At 43.8% G+C, this 26,337-nt stretch overlaps 1 protein-coding gene across 1 annotated transcript; it reads right to left on the minus strand.

The window, feature by feature from the left end:
• Positions 1-2,919: 2,919 nt before the first annotated feature.
• On the minus strand, positions 2,920-24,527 carry LOC8043389 (probable E3 ubiquitin-protein ligase HECTD2). The gene is given in 21 exon segments (XM_042287230.1): positions 2,920-3,040; positions 3,670-3,813; positions 3,980-4,095; positions 6,312-6,418; positions 6,884-6,971; positions 7,073-7,147; positions 9,308-9,469; positions 10,982-11,070; positions 11,138-11,270; positions 11,399-11,506; positions 11,908-12,004; positions 12,549-12,672; positions 13,006-13,157; positions 13,594-13,703; positions 13,895-13,940; positions 14,036-14,100; positions 14,338-14,427; positions 14,523-14,673; positions 16,168-16,227; positions 17,682-17,905; positions 24,342-24,527. Coding segments are annotated over 21 exon segments (2,448 nt in total).
• Between the last annotated feature and the right edge of the window lie 1,810 nt (positions 24,528-26,337).

Here is a 26,337-nt window from a genome sequence, read left to right on the forward strand (position 1 = left end):
GTTGCGAACCATCAATGCGAAATGTGCAGACGGCTCGAATATTTCCACACGGAAGTTGTATATTGTGTAAGAAGCATACGTATTGGGAAGACATTGACAGCCTTGGCATTATAGGGCAACGAAAATGGCAATGACGTCGGGAGCGCAGCAGTATAGAGAATCTTGAACGAGGAACCACCCAGAAACCCGAGAAATCTGGTAGGCACACACCTCAGTTTTTAAATACGTATATTGTGTGTGTAGTGTGTGCCAGGGGGGGACGTTTACCGGTGTCACGCTTTCTCAACAGAGCGTTTTAAAGCTCCGCCAAAAGTATATTACATTGTACAACGAAGCTCGTTGGTCGGATTTTTTGGTGTCGGCTTCCTCACAAAGAAAAAACAAACAAAAAAAACTTGCAGCTATAGAAGCGAAAGGTGCATACATCACGCATACAGCATACAGTACAGCATTCGTTCCAATAAAGAAAAGCACAAAACATGCATCCTAAGATTCCTAACCACATAACTGATGATAAGGCGCTCCTGATAGCAATCCAAAGCACGTAGCGCTCACCGCATACGTTTCGTGGTAAAGATTACTGTTGCACAAGCTGCCGCGAGAACGGCAGCTTCCGTCGTGGGGAGTGACGTCACTAGCCTTTCATATATAAGGGTGGCTCAAAGCATGAGTTAGGAAACTACAGACCAATATCAGTGTTGCCGTTGTTCTCAAAAGTAATTGAAAAAGCAATTAATGAAAGGCTTCAAAAATTTTTTTCTAGGTACGATGTCATAATCAAACAACAGTATGGTTTTCAAAAGGGGAAAACTACCGAACTAGCGCTTTTGCACATTAAAGAAAAATATTACGTAATATTGAAGAACAATGTTTTACATATGGTTTATTTATCGATTTTAGAAAGGCTTTTGATTCCATAAAACATGACACACTCCTTTCAAAGCTCGAGACATATGGCATACGCGGGACTGCGCATAAGCTTATTACAAGTTACCTTACATCTCGTACACAGTGTACGGTTCATAATAACATAAAATCGCCTCTAGGGTTAATAAAAAATGGCGTACCACAACGCTCGATACTGGGACCTTTACTGTTTCTCGTCTATATAAATGACATACATAATATACAATCTACCGAAGATTTAATACTGTATGCCGATGATACAAATGCATTTTTTCTGGGGCCAATCTTAGCGAACTAGAGACCACAATAAACAAATATTTAATTGAACTTTCATCCTGGTTGGTGGCTAACGGTTTATCTCTCAATACAGAAAAGACAAAATATGTAATTTTTTCCTCAAAAAATCGCGCCCACAATACTCACCTTGAACTGCAATTCGAAAGAGCTCAAATTGAGCGTGTCGATAATCATAAGTTTATTGGAGTATGGTTTAACGAACGCCTCAATTGGACGCACCATGTAAATAAAATACGAAACGAAATCTCAAAATCCATAGGCCTAATTTCATCTGCAAAGCATCTTTTACCGGAATGGCTGAAGTACCAACTGTATTATGCGCTGATATATACCAAGGTTTACTATTGCTTTCTTGTCTGGGGTCAGACGACAAAAACAAATATCGCACATCTGCATTTATTACAAAAAAAAAAGGCTGTTCGTTTAATGCAAAATTCTGCTTATGATGCATATACAGCTCCGCTTTTTGAGAAGTATAAAATTTTGAGCTTTGAGCATCTCTACATTTATAAACTAGCACTCTACATATTCCATGACCATAGACTTCAAGAACCTAGCTATCCATCTGCATGCACTAGACCCGACCACCGTCACAAGACTCGAAATGACAAGTATATACTCCCCAAAATCAGGACAAACATGGGCAGACAAACGCTCTCATTTCAAATTCCAAACTTCCTTAATACACATAGTTATCTTCATACACTTATTATGTAAAATATATCGCTAAACAAATACAAAAGCATCGTGAAAGAAACTCTCTTGCCCACAAATGTTGCGAACTGATCTGAAATATCTGGTTTTATCCTCGTTGCTATCTATGTTGTTGTTGTTGTTTTTGGTGTAGGTTTTCTTTTTGTGTTACGGTATTACAGTATAGTTTTATAGTATAAAAAATGTGTACTATGTAAATGTCATTGATATTTATATTTTGTTATTCATTACATTTTATTTAAGAGCGCTTCTTGTTTTAGTGTGCTCTGCTGTCGACGAGTGTCATTGTCTTTTTAATATTTCATTTATGTAGCGGTACCAAGGCCTCGTAAGAACTTCTGGTCTTTTGCCTTGGTACTGCAGACAAGATGTATTGTCTGAACAGACTGAAATAAAAAAAAAAAAGGATTTGCCTATACTCCGTTTCACCTTACGTCCAGATGCAGCGGCCGCTACGAGCTATCCTAAGCTGTGCTCCCTCTCTGAGGTCACGTGACACTCAAACGGCCTTGGATTGGCTCCGATGGCTCATAACATCGGCCGCGATTGGACGTAAGGTGAAACGGTGTATAGCAACTGATTTCGTTGTTGCTGCAGCACCGTGGAGCAGCGCGAATACCAGGAGCGGCAAAAGGGAAAAGAAACGGCAAGACAACCAGCGACGGCATTTGGTATAATAGAGCAGTGGGCAATCGTTGCAGATGATACCACAGCTTCGCTGGCCAACCACCTTCACAACGTAAATTAAAGCCCCCGCATTAAAAAAAAAAAAGTTATCTTGTTCCTGCGTGGTTTTAAAAGGATCTCAATCAGTTCCTAAGTGCAGACGTTCTTGACTATGTGACTTGCATGGTAAATTCAACTGCCCGTGTTTTGGCTCTCTCAAACAATTCCACTTTATTGATGCTTTGTTGCCTTGCCAGAAAATCAGGTGTCGTGCTCTAGCAAAGAAATGTTAAGGCCCCTTTCTGGTTTCTTTTTCAGCATTGTCTTTCGTAGGAACTACTCGAGGCCAAACCCTTCAGCGTTGGAAATGGCGATGATGAGCTTCTCCCTCAGAACGTCCTTGCTCTTGTACTTGGGCAGCACAAGCTGGTTGAAGCACGTGTGGGACACGGGCAGCCTGAGTGAAAAGGAGGCACAAGCTCTAGTTGCGGCTACGTTTTGAGCATAAACTCTTGGGACTTGCTTTCAACAGATAGCCTGTTCATTTATTCTTCCCTCCTGCCTTCTACCTTGAAATATCACTCGTTCAAGAAGCATATATCTTAGAGGTGCAAGACGCTGCCATATGCATAAACAAAGTGTCAAAGTTGGCAGTTATTTTTTTTTCTAAGGCTAGATTTTTGTCCAGAAAAGAGCAAGAGGTAAGTTGACCCTCGTCGCTTTTAGTTGAGTGTGTGCTAGGGTTTAACTGCTTGCACACTATCGATGCGTGATTCCTTGTTCAAGCTGGTGGATCCGTTTGGCTACTCAACAGTTGAAGATAAATACCTGTAGTGGCGTAGTTATAGCACTCTTGCGAGACAGCACATCAAAACGTCACTTTCTGTCGCTAAGCAGTATTTTCCCCCGGATAAGTGTTAATGAAGTTAATCTATAAATTATAATCTGTATGCTTATTTTGATTACGCATACTTCAACTAATTATTGTAGCAATCGTACTTGTGTTGTTGCCATGTTGGTTGCGTTGTTGTTTGATCCGGGCAGACATACATCTGTATACAAGACTAGATATCAACCGATACTTACATGTCTGTGTTGTTGTTTAGGGAAGATATTTTGAAGGTCATCTCGCCCATCCCTCCTACGGGGACGCGATCGCTTCCCGTTGCAAATCGTAGGAACTGCTTCTGTACTTCAGGGCTGAAGGATATTACTATGTCCCAAAAATCTCTGAAAGGGATATGTGCGCATTTAAATGCTAAGTTTTGCTTATTAGCGACAAGCACGGTATTGCTTAAAACTTTTTGCAAAGTGAACTGCTTTCCAAGTAGTCATTCAAGACTGCTGTTACATCTCAGTTAGCTTTGATATGTTCTGATAAACGAAATGAGAATACCTGATGATTGGTTCATTTTCATCAAAGTTATCATATATTGTCACTTTTCGGAGTTCTTCTAAATCCAGCTTCGGACAGCCGCAGACAAGCATTTCAACCTCCTCCGGTCGAAGCATCTGTAGGATGGAACAGCAAGACCTTATTCCTTTTGGAATCATAGAGCCCACTAAACACGAATCTGGAACACTTCATATGAAAACTTCTCACTCAGTACACATCAAATGATTGCAGACGGCTCAACTGTGAGGCTCTGCGAGGTTAATTGAGAGTGGATTTAAAGTCTAGGTTCCAGTGAGATAGAGCGAGCTGCTCGCACCTGTGTTTCAGCTGTTTAAGTAAGTCTCATGCCTTTTTTGTCTCTCATTTTCGATATATAAAGCTCTAATCCTCTTAGCTGTTTTTCTTCCGTCTAGTTCTTTTAATAATGCTTGGATATGGGCTAGTTTGTTAGGCATTGTGATGGTTTAATACGCTGCGTAGATGCAAGAAAAACGCACTTGATCAAATTACTGTCTTTTTGAGTGTATACGTTATCGTCGAACATGACATTTAGGGAACCTAAATAGGTCCTTAAAAGACTTAGGAAATCTCTAATGCTGATTCCAAACTGGTCTTGAAAACTTAGAGCCGTAAGCGTCGATGCCCTCTTCCACTGCCTGTATTGCTCTTTCCTGGCAAATGTTGTGGTACATGTCCTTCACGTCCACCGAAAAAGCTGTGATGGGCTGTGTTGTTTTAAAAAAATCGATCACTTCACCGGAATAGCGAACACCATCGAGATTGGAAGCATAAAAATGCAAGGCACCAAACATTAAGGTTTTCCAGCCACAATAATTTTTTTTTTCAAAACACGGAGCGGTGCGAGAAACAGGAGAAAGAAATTACAGTTGTTAGTCTGCGCCATTCATGTATGTTGTCTTTCTTCTATCTTCTGTTTGTTTTAATTTTATCAAGTGCGTTTTTCTTGCACAGCAAACCATCACAATAGTTTTTTAAGACCCTCCTCTTCCCTGTGATCCGTGCGTGACAAAGGTTGCTTGCACTGCGTCCTTCAAGTGTCATTAATTTGGATTAGTTTTGAGTCATTTCCAATAAGTTATTACTGACGATATCTGCTTCTGTTCTCATACATAATGTGTTCATCCTTAACATTCTATTAGCTATCTCATTGACTCCAAAGTAATATGCCGGACTACAGGCCCGATTTCGAGGGTTCTAACTAATCCCCTTCGAGGTGCCAGAAATCTCACGGAGGCTTATTGAGGCATAGACATAGTGTGGCCAAGATTTTGGCTGACTTCTAAAAAATACCGGGGTATAGGGAGTACTCACTGGCGGCCATAGCTGTGTGCGCGACAGCTCTTTTGCAACGTTCATTCCACACCATTAAGATCGCCGGTCTTAGCAGCCTAGTAATGTGATCTCGTTCTAAGCATGCACTTTAAACAGCGCCCTCAAATATGACGTCCAGTGAATACCCCCTAGAATCAACATTTACCCCAGATTTTCGCTGGTGTGCGCCAGACTTCCAAATTAAGTAATAACTTATTTGGCACGCAAGCCCTAGCATTCAGATTTCTGGGCACTCTATTAACCCTTTTACGGTCGTTAACCCTTTTAACCGGTCGTTAACCCTTATTAACCCTTTGCGGTGTACGGCGGCGATTAGACATTTGAAAGTGCCCGCCTAAACGCGAATCCACATGCACCGCGGGAGGTGTGTGATTTGTAATGACTTTGGCGAGCCATAAACATTATATTCACACATTGTTTCGCTTTGCTAGGTCTATATATCGTTAAAAAAAATGCTTCGGGCACGCGATACGCAAGGTCGCTTCGCATGTCGGCTGCTCTGATGGTAATGCAATCGGAGCGCCGGCTCTTCAGATTAGGAATTTTGAACGCTTCTTAGAATTTAATTTACAATATGAGAGCTTACCATCTGATGGAGAAGCTCTGTAAAGTATCTCCGGCTTGAAATTTGAAACCACCGAAATGTCGGGGAAGCGGACGCGCCAAAATGGGAACTCGCCAAAATGAAACCCAATGTAAGAAAGGTTGCGACTTTTCGCCTTCAATATTTCCATTTGATGCTTCTAAACCTGAACAGCTTGCAAGCACTGCACATGTTCCCACTAGATAGTTAAGAAAACCCTATGCATTGACCATTTCTTTATCCTATTCATTTGAAAATCAAACCCGACCACTAATAAACATTGTTTTGGGAAAAAAAAAACAAAAAAACTTGAACGTCAAAGGGTTTAGGGCAAAACGAACACAATTCTGTTCATAGTTTTTTTTTTTATGAAATACGGAGGGTAGAATGACTTACAATGAGGGCATTTGATGCACAGACGCTGTGGAACCCCAGGTAAAAAGCTTTGAAGGGCTGAGCAATTGCCTTGTTCAAAACAAGGTCCACGTACAGATCGACGTATTCTAATTAGGAAAAATAAGAGAACGTATCATGTAGAAAGACAGGTAATAATTTATATTATTACATTATTATTAATGTATTATTCTTCCCCAATTATTAATGATCTTTGAAAGTTAAAATATTTAGTTATTCAAATTGGTAGAGACATTTGTAATAATGTCAAGTAAAACCAGTTATAAGAGCATAGAAACACGTGCTTCACTCTTGTTTACTTCCTCATAAGTTCGTTGCGATACCTTGAGGGTCACTTCCTTCAGCTGTCGTAAGTAGTGTACTCCTTCATGAAACACTAAGGGCAGAATTGTTTCTGCTAATGCTTGGATAGTTTTCTCGCGAAACATGCTTTCGCATAGTAGGTTGATTTCACAAGGTGCGAAAACTGCTGATAGGGGAGTGGAAGTAAATTTCTTAATTCTATTAAATAAGTCGCAGAAGACTGTTAAAAATGAGAAGACAGGCTGCCTTACCATTCCTGTTTTCGCTCGTCACTGGAATGTCCTCACCACCCACTTTTAAAGTGTGTGTTTTTACTTCCCCAAACTCTTCAACGGAGACCTTGATATAAACAGAGCATGTAACGAGTTATATGCCAGATTAGCCAGACTAGGTAGATCAGCTATTTCACAAAGATTGTAAAGAGCCCCTGATCAACTTGCCTGGAAGTTCATGCAGAAGTCTTCTTCTACATTTCCTTCATATGACAGAAGCTCCTTCAAGCCTACTGCAACATCCTAAAAATTCAATATCGCATTGACATATCACTGCAACATCTTAAAAAAATATAATTAATACGACATAACATATATAGGGTCATAAAATTAACGCCAACTCCTTCTATTGTTGGCTGTACCAAAATCAACAGTTTTGTTGCTCGTCAGCCATGTCGTTGTCTCTAAAGGTCCATTCACACACTTGCAACCGAGGAAGACTGACTGAAGGCTGGTTTACACACTTTCGTGAGTCCGGCCGACTGCGGCTTGCGATGTTAATAATTTTACGGGTTGCTATGACAACGGGGTTTTATACCGCTTACAGCCTCCCCGTTGCCATAGCAACCCGTAAAAGGATTAACGTCGCAAGCCGTTGCAGTCGCGATTGGTCGAACTCACGCATGTGAACCAACCTTGAGATATCACCGGTTTTTAAAGGGATGCTGAAGCGAAATCTGGATTCTCCAAAACACGCGGCAAAAACGTGCAACCGGATGCTACAAACACCAAAACACCACTCATACAGCGATATCTCGAACGGATGACCGTATTTTTCAAAAAAAAAAAAAAGAGGCGCATTTGGCAGGAATGTTGACGTCATGTTTCTCCGAGAATGAGAGGGAACGGCCTCGCGTCTTTTCCGCCTCGCGGTATTGAGGGAGCGAAGCGAAGAGAGGCGGAAACTAGGTATCTTGACGGTCACGCGCCTCGTCGGCCTGGTTCAATCTCGACTTCTTTTTCAAAAAATATGGCCATCCATTTGAGATATTGAAGGATTGTAGCGTCCCGCCTACATCTCCAGCGTTTTTTTTTTTTTTTTTTTAATCCAAATTTCGGTTTACCATTTCTTTAAGCCTCTTGCGACGGCTGAGGACCAGATGCGCTGCTGTGGAGCTGGTCCTACGCCGTCGCAAGAGGCTTAAGAACCGGTCTTGTCTCAGTCGGCCCTACTCGGTTACAAGTGTGTGAACGTGCCTTAAAGGGCGATTCACACACTTGCGTCGTACGGTTGCTATAGCAACAGCTGCGTCGGCTCCAACAAAACCGGTTTTTACCCCGTTTTGTTGGAGCCGACGCAGTTGTAACGTTTAGAAAAACTTATTCACCAGTCATGTCCCTGTCACCAGTGCATGTTGCTGACACTAAGAATTTTAAAGGGGCTTTTAAGACCTAGTTTCGTACTTGTTAACTGCTGAACACGGTACATTTTGATAATTTCGTCGAGCGCGGCACAACGAGGACTTTGACTATTCGAAACTGTTTGATATTAAAGCATTTGACACCTGTGTGAAGACGCTTTTCTTGTTTTATCAGCTAACGCTGAAATATTGCTGTGCTTGCAGTGTGCAGATGAACAAAGTCACGGGATTATATCACCCCATCACTGTCCCTTCCCTTATCCCCCTGCCTACCCTCTGGCCCCCCGTCAAGAAGGCAGGAGTCCAATAAGCGCATTATGATGGTGGTTTTTAAACGCCATCTTCTGGTGACCTTGATTCTGGTGGTTGCGACCCAATGTGAAAATGAGGCGTAATGTTCACATGGAAGCACATTCAAACAAGTAAAATAAAAGGGGGCAGTCTCAGTTACAGCTGTGCATTTAATTACCTGGAGACTAGCATAAATAAATCATCCAATGCAATTCCATTTTTATCTACACCCGCCTATGTTTATTGGCAACTGATTAAAATGTGTTAAAACTTCGCTCACAAACGTGTGGGAACACGCTGACTGCGGACAAGATCTCTCGTCGTAATAAGCATGCTACTCTCATGTGCAAAGTTTGAGATAACTCAAGTAAGTCATTTATGTAACTGTAAATTACTCTCCAGAATTAGTAGGGGCTCATAATGTTAGCTCGGACTGCTGCCTCTTCATCGTTGTGGTAAATCTAAGTTGGTAAATAATTAATGTCTACAACTGAGGTTGGAAAACAACACGAATATTAAATGCGCGGAGTGTTGTATTTCTTTCATATTGCAGTTTATTTATACTTGAGGCTTTTCTCGTATTTCGTGGAACTTGGTTACCATATTCACAGCGGAATAAACCATCAGAACCGTCCCCCTTTTCACCCAACTCATCAAACGAGTTAACCTACGTTACAGAGAAGAATGACATCCATGATATAGTAGACTTGTAGAGAATTATATATACACTAGACACCTTGTTTACACTTACCGGCATCACTTCTGCCAGGTCATCAGTTGTGAACTTGCAGATGCCTACATTTGCATTCTCAATGTTATGAGGAACTACGGGGGGGTTCAGAAGCTTTTTGTAGCAGGCTGTGGGGAAATGTAGGTCCAGGATGATGGAATTGTATACGGCCAGTCCCATGAGGTGAGAACGGTTAAGGAACTTTTTTTTTTATATAAATTCTGATTCATTTTCTTAGAAATATAAATTGACACCGTGGCTAATTAGAGAAGTCACAGCATACAAATCAAACGTTCAACTATTCGATTTGAAGTTTTTATTTAAGGTCCAGGGTGTTTCAGCTAACATCTGCCAAGACTTAAAAAGACAAAAAAAAAAAAAACGCTGCGTTGAATTATAGCAGTATTGTTAGGCCCTATTGCGGAAGTAAATATAATTTTTGTGATGTGCCAAACAGGTTAACACAGATTAATTAGCAAACGTTTTGCGTATTAATTTGTGCGAAAACGCTTCGATACAAAAAGTTGTAGAGCGTGTTGAGAAACATCCCATTGTCCTTTGTGTGTCTAATTCTGTTGATATTTTAGGAAAGCTTGAAAATTTCGCGCTAGGTTTAACAAAACTCCGTGGGAGTACCCACTAGCCAGATGAGATGTCAGCGTCCTTAGTCACGTGGATTTTTTTTAACTTTTTTTTCAAAAGCTTTTAAGATTTAAAAATCGTTCTTTCAAGCTCGAAAAAATTCGACACATGAAGGCTATTTTGATGGAAACGACACGATGGAATATTTTTCAACGCGCTCTAAAACTTCCGAATTGAAGGGTTTGCGCACAAATAAGTATTTAAGAAGTTGAATAACTAATATGTGTTGATTAATCAGTTTGGTCAGCGCAAAAAAAAAATATTGAATGGCTCAATAGGATTCTGAACAATACTACGTTGATTCGACATGCGTAGCTGAACTAGCTTTTCTAAGTATTGTCATAAGTTACCTAAAACACCCATCAAGCTTAAATATTTTCGGGGTTACACAATTTGTTTTTACACAATTATTATCTCGGTGCCAGACAACCATGACTGAACTAACATAATCGGCCAAGCCCACAAAACTCTTTTGCTACAATCCTCCCTCGTTGTCTTTCCGCAACCGAAATTGCTTGCCATCGCACAATTGTTGAGTGATCTCCATGGAGAAGGACAATGGAGAAGTCGAGAAAGCGAGGGACACTGGCAGCTGACATCACATACGTTTCAGACATAGCCGCCTTACTGTATACGGGTGGAGGCGATGAATCCGCAGCTAATCTGTTCGTGAAACTAATGCTTTGTTCACAACTTTAATAAATGTGATTGATTCTGTGCCGACATAGTTATCTGAAATGTTATTTTCTGCGTAGCATGACCCTTTCAATTAGTCTTCAAATATCTTCACAAAATGCGTCTGATATTGTTACGATATGCTAGTGCATCTGCTCGGCATCCTCTGTCGAAGTGTGCTCCGAGAGCTAGCTCATATAAGGCCAGCCCTCAAATCACAACGGACAGTCAATTTCAAGGAAGTGTCACTAAGCCCTCGTTAACGTTATTCAAGGTTTCGTTGCTTCAAGCAAGTTTTGCACTCTCATGTGGCTTACACCTGTCACCGATTTTGGTGTCACAATGCACTATCTGAAACTATGTTTTTTCAAAGGATATAACTCCTATCAGGTTGTACTCCCTGAGGTTTCCCAGCTGTGTGGTGCTGAACCAGTAACATCTTGCCTTATTATGGTACACAAACATCCCTGCATAAAAAAAAAAAGAAAACAAGTCAGAAAGCATTGCCAAATAAATTTGCAAGGACAGTCATACCATAGTCAGGACTAAATATCTGCCGTATGAGCAGGAGGAACCATTCCTTCGTCAGACCTCCCATATCGAGACCAGGCTCACCGACAAAGGTGACCTTTAGCTTTTTCTTCAGGTCTGTCTGCTTCCGAGCAATCTGAAATACATCATGGAACCCCTCACTAACTATCTTGCAGCATTCAAGTGTTTGTATTGTTGGTTCCTTTCTGACTCCTGAACAGTAAAACGATACGTACGCAGTAAAACCTCGTAGAATTTACGTACCTCATTAAGCGAGTCAGATACAAGATATGATCGTCGAACATTCAGATTGAGAAAGAAGACATCGATGTCAGGAGCTTGATGGTGGAGGGCTCGATTCAGAAGACTGCGCTGTAAATAGAAAATTGGTGTTCAAGTATCAATCGATCTACAACTTTGTTTATGTTGCTAATTTCCTGTCCTAAACGCATTTACAAGAACTAGGTAATGTTGGTAATGTGGTGGATTTTCATTTACAAGGAATACTAGAAATTAGGTGTATAAAAACCACATCGCACTTGTACGGTGGCACTGCCTTGGGCTGTTTTATTTCGAAGAGTGAGGTATCCCTCAACCCTATTTTAGGGGTTTTCACTCTCCTCTTGCACCAACGGCGGTACAAAAAAAATCAAACAGTTGGTGCCATAGTGCAAGTATAGCTGAGAAGCTTTAAAGTGGAATACCGCAATCTGGGCGTGTGCAGTGTTCGAATTCGCTCGTGGAAGCATATAAAACCTTGAAAACATCCTTACCCTAGCATTCAGGATCATCTGTTGTTCAGAGTCTCGTTGGAGAATAGACTTCTTAGCTACAATACTGAGTATGAAAGGGTACTGGCAGTAGGAGAACCTGCATAAATGACAATACATTGTGCCTTTATTTCCGTCACAATCATTGCTAGAGTAGAGTAGGGGCTCTAACCCACTAGCATACTGGTATTGCGGCCGCTAAAATTATACTCTTCAATTCTGCTTCAGTGTGCACACTATATCCGTCCTTGACACAAAAAAAGGTTATAAGGTATATGGGTACAAAGCAGCATTTTTCAGTTTGAGTTTATACGAAAGACAATATAATACAAGATCTCATTTTTGATTTTATACGAAAGACAATATAATACAAGACCTCAATTTAATAAGATTTTAAAAGTCGTTTTGAAGCTTTGTTTTAGAACTTCGTATTAGAATAGAATTTTTAACTTCTTAAACTCTAGTTAAGTAAACTCTAAGGTGTTTTAACGTGTTTGGGCGATATTCAATTATATTCTAAGTATTCCCATTTTCGTACTATTTTTATGACTACACTGCCTTTCGTCAGTATCCTGCTAAAAATCAAGTTCATTGTAGTTACAATTTCAAACACCATTGAACTGCAAAGGTGCACGATGACTTACTTTGAGTGCTTGCCGGGAGATTGCCACCTGTAGTATTCAGACATAAGGTCGATGTGGTCCAAGGCACTATTGTAAAAGTCTGTGTAGTTCAAAATGTTTGGAGTCTTTTTATTGTTGGCTGCATCTGGTGGGACAAAAAATGTTACGGGACTAGATTTATTTTGTCAGCCCTAACAGCCAAGTTGGGGCATTGGGCAAAACGAGAGTCGTGTTCTTTAAAAGTAATATCTAGGTGCTCCTGTACGTACGAGCCGCATTGAATACAAACATCATATTCACCGCGTTTAAAGCTAAACTTTCTTGACTTCATGGAACGGCTAAGGGGCTATAGAGCTTTATTTAAAAGATTAACTTCTGATGATTAACTAAAAAATAATGCAGATAATATGTGCATTGCTGCCAATACAATTTAGCAAAACGCTTGTAAACTTTGCGCCACCAAACAGTCTTGACTCACTTATTAGTGCCAGAACTCGAGTAGCACATGGAATCCACCACCGGCTCTTGCTTATGGATGGTAATTTGTGACCGTTTGCTGGAGGGAATTCCCGTATGGTGATGAATTGGAGCAGGCGTTTGACCAGGCCTCGAAGCCTGTCTGCTGGAGAACTGTAAGGTTTCTAGTAAGTTTCTGAAGGTCGTAATATTTTGAAACTAAATTTTTCAACAAGCCATGAAGATGTGGAGACTCCGCTTTTTATAATGGTGCAGATGCTGAACTCGATAAGCGTAGAATTATGTACAACGCCATAGCTGCAATATGTTATCCTGCTGTAAAATAACGTATTCGGAAAGTTAGCTTAACTTTTTTGTATTATTTGAAGGTGATTCAATTAAACGTCTGGCAGCATAATTAACAAATCCGTTCATATTCAATTCAATGTTTATTTGTCATCTCATCACTTAGAGGCTAAGACAAAATGTGGCAACTGATCGGGCTTTCCTGCCGTAACCGCGTTGCTTGGCAGCTAATAATTATTTATTATTTTCTTAGATACTAAAAATAATAATATATTTTACAGTAAATGAAATAACAATGTCGTACTTGGAAAACCAGTGGATGAGAAGTTGATGGTCAGCACTTTTGAGTGACACCACTCTTCTCAGAAGGTGAGCAAACACTGTGTATGAAGACTGGCTGCTAAAGATGGGGTTCTAGAAAATAGAAACGGTGGTTAGCAACAAAAATATTGACATTGTCACGTAAATTAGCACGTTCGCTTGAGGACTAAACAAAACCAAAAATAGATGTGATCAGTGACAGCTTGGCCTCCTTTCTTGCTCACGCATTAATAAACTTGAATGCCTACATAAACCAAATAAATTAAGTAAATATTGACACTTACTTGCAGAAGGATATAAACGGCGCGTGTATCATCTTTAGATTTCAGTCTGGTGAGAAAACAAATTGAAAGGGCGTCACTCCATTATTTAAGTACAATCACAATTTCCAAGTGAAAGGAACAAACGTCAAAGGTAAAACTTGCCGGATATCAGTAGCAAGCAGGGAGTTGATAATGCCTTTTAGAACGGCTTTGCTCACGTATGTTGGCTGAAACGAAGAAATGTCAAACCAAAGGGCTTATTAACATGAACATGTGCGCTTATTAACCGCAACGCTAGTACACACCAATAGGAATCACAAAACGCAATACGTTGGACAGTTTACTTTACGAGTAAAACAGAAATGCGTATAATACTCGTTTTCTGGTTGGATAGTTCTCATAGCCCATTGCTGCCGAGGCAAGGAAGCGCTACAGGAGTTGTTCAAGTTAAAGCAGATTCTTACCAGTTCCTCAAGCATGTCATACACAGCATGCAGCAACTCATTCTTTATTTCTGGGTCCTCAAGTTTTGCGTCATCTTGCCGCGGGTTCTCCTAAAAATTGACGGGTTCGCGAGCACACAATCAATTATTTATGAAATGTCGCGAAACTGCAGCGTTCGGCCCTCGCGGGCAGTGGATGATCTTACCTTGAAAAGTGCGTTGAGTTCAATGAGTGAACTGAATGTTTGCTCGTAAAATTCTTGAATTTTTGAGAAGCTGCTGGAGGCACGTCCTTCCTCGACAATTTCCCTGCACCAGTGTACAACCAATAAGTCGGGGTACACAGCTGAATGCTTTCTCAAGACACTGACTGTGGCGGTGGTATTGACGACGTGCGCGATCGAAAGCGTCGCTGTGGTCGGCCTTCCGCGATTGGCCGAAGGCTGACTATGACGTCAGCAAAGGATTTCTCATCGACGCAAATAAGAGGAATGGAAGAATTTCAATTTCGACGATGTTGGTAGTGTTGCTTTAAGATCGCAATAATTTCAAGCTTCCACCATGCTCCTTACAAACACCATCGAACTTGTTGTTCGCAAGGTAATGACGTCACGAAAGGTAACCATAGGAGGGCGCCACTAAAACATCTCGCCGCTAATAGTAGCTGAACTATATCATATAATGTATGCTTGGTAAGAGGAGAAGGGAGTAGGAACACGTTGATCGAAGAAATGATCGAGTGCCTATAGATGTAAAACGTATTTCACGCAGAAGAATGATGCAGAGTTACAAAACCTAGGGTGCCTTCATGTGCGCTTTGCTTAGGGTGATGACACCTGGCCATTTTGTTCCGAACACTTTTTTTTTTCTTCTGAGGCACGTGAAAGAGCGTGTGCCTACGCACGTACTCGTGCCGCAGACTGCGGCGACATTTTTTTTTTTTTTTTTGTATCTCCCTTGTGAGCGCGTGCTGTCGGCATCGACTATTACAAAGGATGGCATCAACCCAAACAGAAGGATCTGAGGCACCCTAAAAACACCGACATTGCTATACTCGGCATCAACTTTTTTTTTTCTGCTACGTTGTTACGGCTACCATAGTTTTCACAGTGTTGCAGCCTAAAACAGCAACAATTAAGAGCACGTGGCATCGTCTTGCTTCTCATTCGCACGCTCTCTCGTCCGAAAGACACGCCAAACGAAGCCACGCGCTTGCGCCACTAGCTTTGACAGCGTTGTACCACTGCGGAAGCTACACTAACCTTGACAACGTGCAACGAGAAACACTGACGCCGAGTGTAGGGAGTATTCACTGGCAGCCATAGCTGTGTGAGCAACTGATGAGCGCGTGCTGAAGGTGAGCTTCCACAGTTCTTTTGCAACGTGCATTCCACACCATCAAGATTGCCGGTCTTAGCAACCTATTAACGTGAGCTCATTCTGAGCATGCGCTTTAAACAGCTCCCTCAGATGGGGCGTCCCGTGAATACTGCCTATAGGCCTTTCCATAAACGAACGTGTGGCCGGTACCATTTTCGGTGTTCGTGCATATGGCGCGTGCTTTGCTCGTTTCCCGAAGCGACACACACGCGCGTGCTGGGCTGTGAAGATCTCGCGCTCGACTGTTATTTTGTAAACGTTGGAAAGGTCTATAGGAAGTATTCACTGGCGGCCATAGTTGTCTGCGCGACTGTTGAGCGCGTGCTGATGGCGAGCTTTCACGGTTGTTTTGCAGAGTGCGTTCCGCACCATCAAGATTGCCGGTCTTACTACATATTTATGTGGGCTCGTTCTGAGCATGCGCTCTAGACTGCACCCACTAATATGGCGTCCAGTGAATACTTCTTATACTCGCGGAAAACTTTCTGCGGCTATGCAGTCAAAGCTTTGGGCGAACGGGCGCTTGATCACCTTGAAAAAAAAAAAAGGGTTGTGTGTACGTTTATAAAGCCTAGAACTTGGTCTGCCTCACAGGGGCGATGAGTCTCCCAGCTGTAGATTAGAAATTTAGCCAGTGCAGTACAACCACTAGCCTGGGGTCTTTACCGTGCACCACACAGTAGTGATACACGACCGCACGCCGGTACGATGCTCATCCAGATCGAAACGGGCAGGGGTGGAAATTGAACCCAAGATCCTGGGTTCTGCAGCGTGAGAGCACCTTGAGAGCCGATGAAAGCTGTGCACGCGCACTCTTCGCTTTTTCTGAAATGCCACAGAAAGTTGTCCACGAGTGTAGTAAACCCTTCTCTTAAGTAAGCCTACCCACCCTGTCCAGATTAAAACCCGACGCTCTAATGGCAGAATTACTGAGCTTCTCCATAGCAGGGAAAGCGAGCGTCTTCAGAACCTATATAAAGCAGAAAGCGAGGAATTTATTATAGTAATCTAAACCCCGAGACAAGTAGAAATAAAATACCGGACAAGATGTCTTGTCCGTTATTTTATTTCTCCGTGTCTCGGGGTTTAGATGATGATGTTTCCTAATCAGCTCGCCAGCACGCTTTCGCTTCTTTGAATTCATTCGAACAAGTTTGTCTTCGTATGTGTTTTGGATTTACCAATCCGGGGGAGCTTGATTTAGGCGAGCGTGTTCTCTGATCACCGCCGTTAGAGCGGCAATATGAGAGCTTTTTAGACTCTGACTTTTCCAAGGTGTTGTGTCATTCGGATAAGTAAGCGCTTCAATCTGCAGCGGCCATAGGCTATACACCAAGTGCACGATGTTGACTAACTTATCTCACACCAGGTATGTGGGCACTGCACGCGCGCAGAAACCACATTTGTGTCAAGTGGAGCGTCTGCGCATGTGCAGTGCCGACAGCAATGCCACCGCACTGGCGTTACGTCGGACAGTCGAGTTGGTGTGTATATATATATATATATAGAGAGAGAGAGAGAGAGAGGGAGATAGATAGATAGATAGATAGATAGATAGATAGATAGATAGATAGATAGATAGATAGATAGATAGATAGATAGATAGATAGATAGATAGATAGATAGATAGATAGATAGATAGATAGATAGATAGATAGATAGATAGATAGATAGATAGATAGATAGATAGATAGATAGATAGGTAGGTAGGTAGGTAGGTAGGTAGGTATGGGTAGGTATACGTAGGTAGGTAGGTAGGTCGGTAGACATAGACATAGACATGCATATACACAGATATAGACAGACATAGACAGACATAGACATACAGACAGACAGACAGACTGCAGCCTTAGACTTACCTGAGCTCGCGCACCTCCCTATGTCTGACGGGGTACTCGGGTTCGGACGCAAGCTCATGGGGTTGGGCGACAATCCCCGTGGCGTCTCCGTAGATGCCAGCCCCGAGGTCTTTGGGAGTCGCGGACGCCGATGACGCAGGTCGAGCGGTGCTGGGCATGTGCGCGCCCGCGCTCATCGTGCACAGCCGACGCTCGGCGTCCGGTTGCACAGCCGGCAGGGACAGGTAGAGAGAGCTGTTGGGCGACGTGGGCCGCAAAATGAGGCCCGTGATGTACGTGTGGATAGCGCCCAGGCTGTCCGTGATCAGGGGTCCGAACCCCGTCACCCGCACAAGGGGTCGGTGAGACTCCTGCACAGAGGAAGAGGGGCTGTCAGTGCCATGCGCTCGGAGGCGCTCTCGCCAGAATAACCCGCCAGTTTGGCGAGGTTCGGAATCGTTCGGGTTCTCGCGCACGACGGGATTTTATTTTTAGGTACGCATTAAATTGACGAGCTGCCTAAAAGTGCGACTTGTGTCTCATCTATAGAGCGAACGCCAAGTCTCTAGTTTCTCTCTGAATTTTCTGAATTAAAAATATCCGCGTAAATTTTCCACGTAACTGAACCACATTGGTGGTAAGAAACAAAGAAGGAGAAAGGGTAAATAGACGCGACCACTATCACCTTTTCTAACGCCTCCCCTTCAATGAGCTGTTGAAATGCTTTCATGCATACACAGTCTTGCTACACGCGTGCTCGCCACTTCGGCAAATGCACGCTTGCCTTTAGTATTGACTAATATAACTGAGTACCACCACTACTTTTGTCTTTTAGTCTAGACGAGAAAACGGACACTGCACGTCTCGTATTAGCTGTTTGTGGTTCCTGGTGTTGTATTACTTCAGAGACAGTTTGAGCGAGTATCGTCAATACGTTTGTTTTGCTCCCCTGGTACATGCGCTGACATTGGACCTTTTATGGGTAAATATAGGGTCCACGGGATGTTTCGATCATGATCATGCAGAAAGATGTAAGAAACGAACGCGCCGCTCGAACTCTGTTTTGCTCGGATAGAGTGTGACCGCTCGGACGGCAGATTCCCGGCCCTCGGCGCTTGCCGTACGGATTATGTCGATCGTTTCGCTAGTCACACTCTTCCACCATGATTTTTGATGACCATGATTGAAACATCACGTGCATCATATTTTCAGTCACCGAGAGTTACTCCCACGCAGTTATCAGGTTTGTTTCTCGCGACCACCGCCAGGGTATTATTTCCGGCTTCTGATTGGCCACATTCGAGTTTGTGAAGACGCCCTGGATCACGCCCAGCCTTCTTTCGGCCAATGGCGTCTCCTCATTTGTCTCCTATACTTCCCAACGAATGGCCAAACTCTCTACATATACGGCTCTGGGTTGCGGTAAAGCGCTGGATGGATTTTATAAAGTTCCAAAGTACCGCCATGCTGGTGCATGCTGGGACGCACTTGAGCCAAAAATGGCGGAGCATCGCCGCCAGTCTAGTTTGTCGCGGTGGCGCGGTGCCGGCATCTACAGTAGACCACTAGGAGCGTGCTCGCAAACGGCGGCGCGTCACCGGCAGCCGCAGCGGATCGTTTGCTAACGCCGTCTCTCGGCGCCGTATGCTCGTCCCTTGGCGGCAGTTAACGTCGCGACCACTTGCGCCATCTCTTGTCTCCCATGCCAAACGGCGCCCTATTGTTTGAAGGCCGGTGGCTTCGCTGCGTTTCCATACGAGTGAAGACTTTTCCTTTTTTTTACTTTTTCCTCAGGTAAGTTCGCTCTTTGCAAATTTTATAGAAAAAGTGCGCCTCCTGTGGGCAACGCTGTACAAAATCGTAGCGCGATAGGTTAAAAAGCCGATTTGTGCGGTCGATTTAAAGAGCCTGGCAGCTGATTGAGACATTCTGTAGGACCCTATACGATGCCGCTCATCGTGATGTGGGACCTCAACGTTAACGTTAGAGGGTGACACAACCAGTGGCAGCCAGAGCACATGAGGTACATCAGCATACAGACTGCCGCTGTGCACGGACACTAACGAAGCCACGTCGCGCAACGGTACCACTATATAGATTTTATCTTCAGTCGCCATGCATGCATAACGTTCAAACGGCGGTATATGTGGCGTACTTCACGTTGCACAGGCCGCTCATATGCATGATTTATCCGTCGCAGGATTAAACGCACGTTCGCGGTGAATAAATGCGCACGACGAAATAACTGTTGTTTTAAGCCGGGGTCACGCTGCTTATAAGGAGTATTCACTGGGCGCCATATTTGTAGGTGCTGTTTAGAGCGCATGCTCAGAACGAGCCCACATTACTAGGTTGCTAAGACCGGCAATCTTGAGGGTGTGGAATGCACGTTACAAAAGAACCGTGGAAGCTCGCCGTCAGCACGCGCTCAGCAGTCGCGCACACAGCTATGGCCGCCAGTGAATACTTCCTATACATCATACAAAAGAGAGTCTCATACAGATTTGAACCCGAGTCACCGCGAGATCCGTGCTTCAAATGCAGCACATGGCAATGAGTTCAAGGGGAAAGTTACCACGATGCATTCTAACCACTGATATTGCGGTAACTCGTCTTTGCAGACTGTCTTTTGTATGATGTATAAACAGCGTGACCCCGGCTTAATACGGATCTTACCTCACGTTTGCGAATTATGTTAATTCGCGTGGCTCTACTTGGAGTACATCGCTTTGTCTCGTCAGAGCGCCACGACGTAGCCACGACGTAGCCACGACGTAGCGGGCTGTGCACCATATTTATCAAAGAACACGGCACATTCGAACGCTTCGACGACCGTCACCTTATAGAGTGAACCTGCATCTGCATTTTCCTCTTGCTTGGTGCATTTAACGCGTTTTCTTTACTCCAGCGTACACCCTGTCCACCCAACCTCGGAAACCAACATGGACGGTGATCTTCGTATTAGCTCGCAAAGCCATATAGGTCGTTCATTCCGTCCTGTGTCTCTCGCAGAGCGAAAACATCGGCGCGTGGATCATTTTGAATATCTGTCGGGCCCGGAAAAGCGGCGCATTGATTGTGGCGTGTCCGGGAGGGATCGTGTTGACTGTTTCGTTGTCTAGGAGACTCGCCAACCTGGAGGTCGCGCGGTTGGTCTATATTCGCCCCTAGCCACCCCCGGAAAGTTGGTTTTCACTTTCCCGATTCGGGGCAGACTAAAGAGGGCAGACGTGAGGAGCGCGGAGTTGTTCGGATGACGTACCGCGATTAAATATACATCGAGCGTTCGTCCACCGGATCGACAAAGTTGTTGAGCGCGCGGGATCAGTGAGCGGGCCGAGACGTGAGGCCCTCGGTTGTTCCACCTGACCCCCCGTGGGGCGACACCCGCAGAACGTGACCGGGGATACACTGCATGGTCTCGCGGGGCGCGCCGGAAAACGCTTGAATCCGCATGAATAATGTTCATTTGCCTATAGAACGTCTGACCTAGCTGGCAGGAAAAGAAAAGAAAAAAAGTTCCCAACTTATGTTTGGAGTTTGTTTCCAAATGGAAGCGGACGTGGTTGAACGCACGAGAAGATGCCTGTTCGCATACGCCATGTTACTGCGGGAACGTTGCGTGGCAAGCGGATACAAATCGCTGTTTTATTTTCATTAAGTTTGTTCACTTTGCCTAACGGGAAAGCTTTTGTCGATGATCGTCACCTTGTACCTCGACCTCGAAAACGTGAGCGGAATATCATCAACACGAGAAACCTCAAAATACGTTGTCCGTCCTCGAAAACAAGAGACAGCGCTAGAGTTTGGCAGTTTGTTAATGGCGCGCAGGATCTTTCTTGATTATGCGGAACAAACGAAACGAATTAATGTGTTTTCGTGAGTAACATGTTCTTGACATTCGGACGTCTCTGTGGTTCCGAAGTTTAAATGTACGAGTGGAAAGATGTGTCGCTCTCAAATATCTGGCATACGTCTGTAGCTCTTCGATTGACCCATCATCGTCATCGCTGAACGCGGTTCATCGTCATTATCGTTAGACGCAGCGCCGCAGGCCTTCATGGTATGGACGACTTAACCTCTCTGAGGCGCTGCGGCTTTCCCGAGTTAAAGTAAATATAAATTCAATATCAAGACACGAAAATGTTTTTTTTTTTTTTTCGAAGAGCATGCCCGAAGTTTTTTGGTCTGTCTGACAACACTTATTCTTCAGCAAACCCCCCCCCCCCCCCTCCCCAACCCCCATTTTTTTTTTCATAGAAAGATTGGAAGGGGGGGGGGGGGGGGTGCAAGTGTTGCCAGATTAGTGGGAGTTCTGCCAAAATTGACGGCCTACCGACCTGACAACACTTTTCAATCCCACCGACACCCCTCTGCTTGTTTGGCGGACACGGGGGGGGGGGGGGGGGGGGGGGGGTGACAAAGGGGTTTTTCTGGTTTTGTCATTTTTAATGTTTTTCTTTGGGGTGTTTTTACCGGGTAGGATCTAAGCTATAATTAAAGGCCAGTTCAAGTGGCAGCAACCAGAGATAGTTCCGACAGCTGATTGTGAAAAGTAAATCTAGATGCGTTTTTTTTAGATATTTCAATTCAATCTTTATTGGATGAAGTAGGTAATAAAAGGAAATAAAAGAGGAACATCTCGATAAACTTTTAAACATCAATAATCCGATCGTGTTATTAAACCACTTAATATTTCAGAAAGATCTGTGCTTTTGGACGAAAGCTGAGGCGGACACTCGCCTGTAAAACTTTACACGTGAACTGATCTGCTTCAACTTTAGTTAAAACTTTCAGCCAAGTCAAAACTTAATGTCAAACTAAAAAGATAATTTCATTCCCGACTGAAAATTTTCACTACATGCACTCAGATGGATAGGGATAGAACCATATGTCACCTGGGAATTTTAAAAGCATTCAATCACGACACTGAACAAAACACTGAACTCCTCCCCCCCCCTCTCTTTTTTACACACACACACACACAGACACACCTCAGAAAAATGTATGTATGTATTTGAATCTGCTTGGATATGACAGTATGTCAAGAAATGAACTTTCCCCGAAAAAAAAAAAAAAAATCTGTAGCGCAATATTTACGTCGCGATACTTATTTTCACTTGCTTGCGATTCCGAAATAGCATTCTATTTTGAGACGTCAACCCAATATAGAAGAATGTTTCGGAATCGCTCTATACCTCGAAAAGGGCATCGCGGAACGTAAATATTGCGCTAACAATTTTTTTTAATTGTTTTTATTTTTTTAGGACGTATATTTTTGTGACGTACTGGTCCTGTCGAGGCACTTCAAAAAATATTTTAAAGTTTGTCGGGAGTTTAATGTCCATTTAATTGAGGAATATGCGAATGAGCTCGCAATCCTGGGTCTTTACGTTCCCCTATGAAAAAAAGTGGCTTTAATTCTTAACCTAGATATAGCTTCAAAATCTCTATGTTACAGGGGTACGAATGTTGTTCACTCCAATTCAATCGGACCGGCACTTTAGTTCGACTGCCTGAGTGACACATTGGCGAATGCAGACCACAAGTACTGGGAGACAGTTTTCATTTCATGCTCACTTTTCCAGGCTAGCAAACCGCCCCTGGTTTCCTGTCTGGACTTCCGTACGCCCGTCTAGGAGCAGTATGGTATTTCGACAGGCAACCGCGGCGCACGCGCGGCGAGTTGCCGAACATTCTAGAATCCAATACATCGCCGCTTCCGCTAGTCAGCCCTACTCTTCTCATACACAAAGACTTGCGCAAACGCACAAGCGTGAAAAAAAAAAAAGAATTAAAATAAGGGGGCAACTCAACTTAATATTTCGCAACCTCAGGAAACCGGGGCACGAGTGTCACGCCGCGTATGCATTCTGCGCATTCATCCGTCTGTCGTGCGCTCATCAAGTCCGCATCATGGTAAGGACGAGGCGCGCGGACCACATCATCCTTCGTTCCTCTTGGTGTGCCGTCGAGGAAGAAAGGATCAAGTTCACGCTGGCCTTGTATACATCTCCGACGCTACGGAAAGAGGATGACTTACGCGCAACCAGGACGTCCCCTTTGGAAAACATTCACATTAAGTGAGTGGAAGGGCGCAAACGAGCTGGTTTAGATTGAATAGGACATAAGTAAACCCCGAGTATTCAGGCAAAAAGACGACACGAACACTAAAACGCCTCGAACACAGGTCTGTTGTGTTCAAGATTTTTTTTTTTTTTTTTTTTTTGTGCCTGCAGTCTTGGGGTTTATGTCATATATTATTTTTTTTTTCACGCAAATATATACGAATGCTCTCTAATGCCGCTCTCATTGGTTCTGGTCACCCACCCCGGCTCATTGGTGCATCAGTGATCAACTGCGTTGGAACGTCATTCTTGGACGCGCAGCCGACGCAGTTCCCACTATCCGATCCAGGCTGCTCCTCTTTTGCCCTGACCGAGCTCGAGAACTCGCTCGAACTTCTCTAGCCAGTCATCATTGCATTTCGTTCTCTTCGTCCCAATGCATGGGTTGGGTCATCAGCCACCCATAGCTTATTTAGATATGCGTCCACGGCTACGGCACTACGGCTATAAGCAACGTGTTATTAGGGAGTTTCAGCAGATCGTTCCGATGACTCCGATAACGATACCCGATGTTCCGCCGACGCCTTTGCGCATGCATCGTATCGTTATCGGAGGTGTTGGAAAGATCTTCTGCAACTCCCTGCTATCAAACAAGAAGGTGACGCTCAGGCGCTGGTGCCAGAAGGCCGCGGGGACGCTTCTGGACGTCCGGTATAAGGCGGCGCCTGGGGCCACTTACGATGTGCGGCAGCGAGGAGCCCTGCCTTCCGCGCAGCGACGTGTCCGAGTTGGCGTCTCGGTTGTAGAAGGAGCCGCAGAAAGGGCACATGGCCCGGCTCCTGGAGGAGACCACCGAGATGCGGCAGGCCGGGCAGGTGAGCGGCACGCCGGCCGGGGGCTCCCGGCGTTCCCCGACCACGTCCATCTTGGCTCTGGTCGCGGACACGTAGCCCGCCGCCGACGCTGTTGCTAGCAACGCGGGTAGTCATGGCGACGCCCCCAACCCCGGGGTCCGTGCTTAAGCGCCGCGTAGGGCTGCGGCCGGTCCCGGGGATGGCAAGCTGGCGAAGCGGAAAATAGGGGTGTCCTCGCGCATGGGTACCACTTCCGAGGTGTCCTCTGTGTCAAACTTGCACGTTTTTTTTTTAAGGGGAAATTGGCGCCCTCACGTTGTCTGGGCTGGCAACTCACATCATTATGCGTCAACCTTTGTTATGGATTGTCATAATTTGCATTTTACTGTTTGTTTGTTTGCTAACTTTTTATTTTCTTCTTAAATGATAATAAAGCGAACGTTTCTTTTTTTTTTTTTGTTTGTTTGTTTCGGCAGGCCTGGTTTGAGGTTTTCGTTTGTTGTGACTTGAATTTCCTTACTTTCTAGAGAAAGAAAACGGCCGTCAATAATTACCTACGTGAACTCTGAACCACACGCACACACACACGCATACGCACACGCACGCACACACGCAGACGCTTTTTTTTTTGGGGGGGGGGGGGGTGAATTCGTATAAGTTAGTTCTGCAATTTAGAATTTGTAGAAGAACGAACAAGCTGTTTTGATTTTCAATTTATTTATTGATTGATTGATTCAGGTTACCTCGCAGCGCCTAACTAAGGCATTATTGCGAGGGAGAGATGCACATGCATGAGCAAATGTACAAAAGCACAGGGCACGATAACATGAGCACGCAAAAGAGATGTGTAGTATTTACATGGTATACTCAGTTGAACAGTGGCATGGGCATGAGAACGCACGAATCAGTTGAGAAAGTCAGCATTTAAAATATTATCGAAAAACAAAGTTGTAGATGTGATGTTCATTGTATCTTCCGATAGAGTTCCAGTCGGTTGTTGTAGAGGGAAAAAACGAAGTTTTAAATACATCCGTCGTACAGTGGTACTCTCTCACTTTTTTTGAGTGATCTCTTCTTCCTGATGTGAAGTGGGGAGGCAGCACGTAGTTAGCTTCATGTATGCCGAGGTAATTATGAAATATGCTATGATACAACTTTAAGCGCATACACTTACTTCTGTGGGCCAATGAGACTAAATGCAGTTCTCTTTTTAGCTGACTAATACTCGATCTAAAATTGTAATTACTTGCTATAAACCTAGCTGCTCTATTTTGTACTTCCTCCAGTTGGTTCGCAAGGTAGGCCTGGCTGGGGTCCCAAGAAACACTTGCGTATTCTAAGATAGGTCTAATATAAGTGACATATAGTGTGCTTTTAATGTTCATAGGGCAGTCTCGGAAGTTTATTTTAATAAAGTTAAGCGTCCGAGTTGCTTTCGCGGTTATGTAGTCCACGTGTTTTATCCAGCTAAGGTTTTCTGAAAAATATAGACCAAGGTATTTTACGTCTGATACTTTCGCCAAAGTATTTCCGCTGATGTCATATGTAAATAAGATAGGCTTGCGCTTACGCGTAAAACGTAAGTACGTGATTACATTTATTTATGTTTAACTTCATGCGCCATGTGTCGCACCAGGCTGAGATACGGCGGATATCATCTTGTAGTGCCCAACAGTCGGCAATTTCCTGAACTTCAGAATAGATTACACAGACATTCGCATAGAACCTTATCTTTGATTTCAGTGACTGGGTAATATCATTGATAAAAATAAAAAATAAAAGCGGTCCCAATACCGACCCTCGTGGGACTCCGGATGTGACTCGTATGTGAGCTGAGTGCTTGCCTATGATTAAAACAGACTGTTTTCTCTGGAGTCTGGT

The sequence above is a fragment of the Ixodes scapularis genome, unplaced genomic scaffold, assembly GCF_016920785.2.
Source record: "Ixodes scapularis isolate PalLabHiFi unplaced genomic scaffold, ASM1692078v2 PGA_scaffold9__187_contigs__length_104089568, whole genome shotgun sequence".
In the NCBI taxonomy this organism is placed as follows: Eukaryota; Metazoa; Arthropoda; class Arachnida; order Ixodida; family Ixodidae; genus Ixodes; species Ixodes scapularis.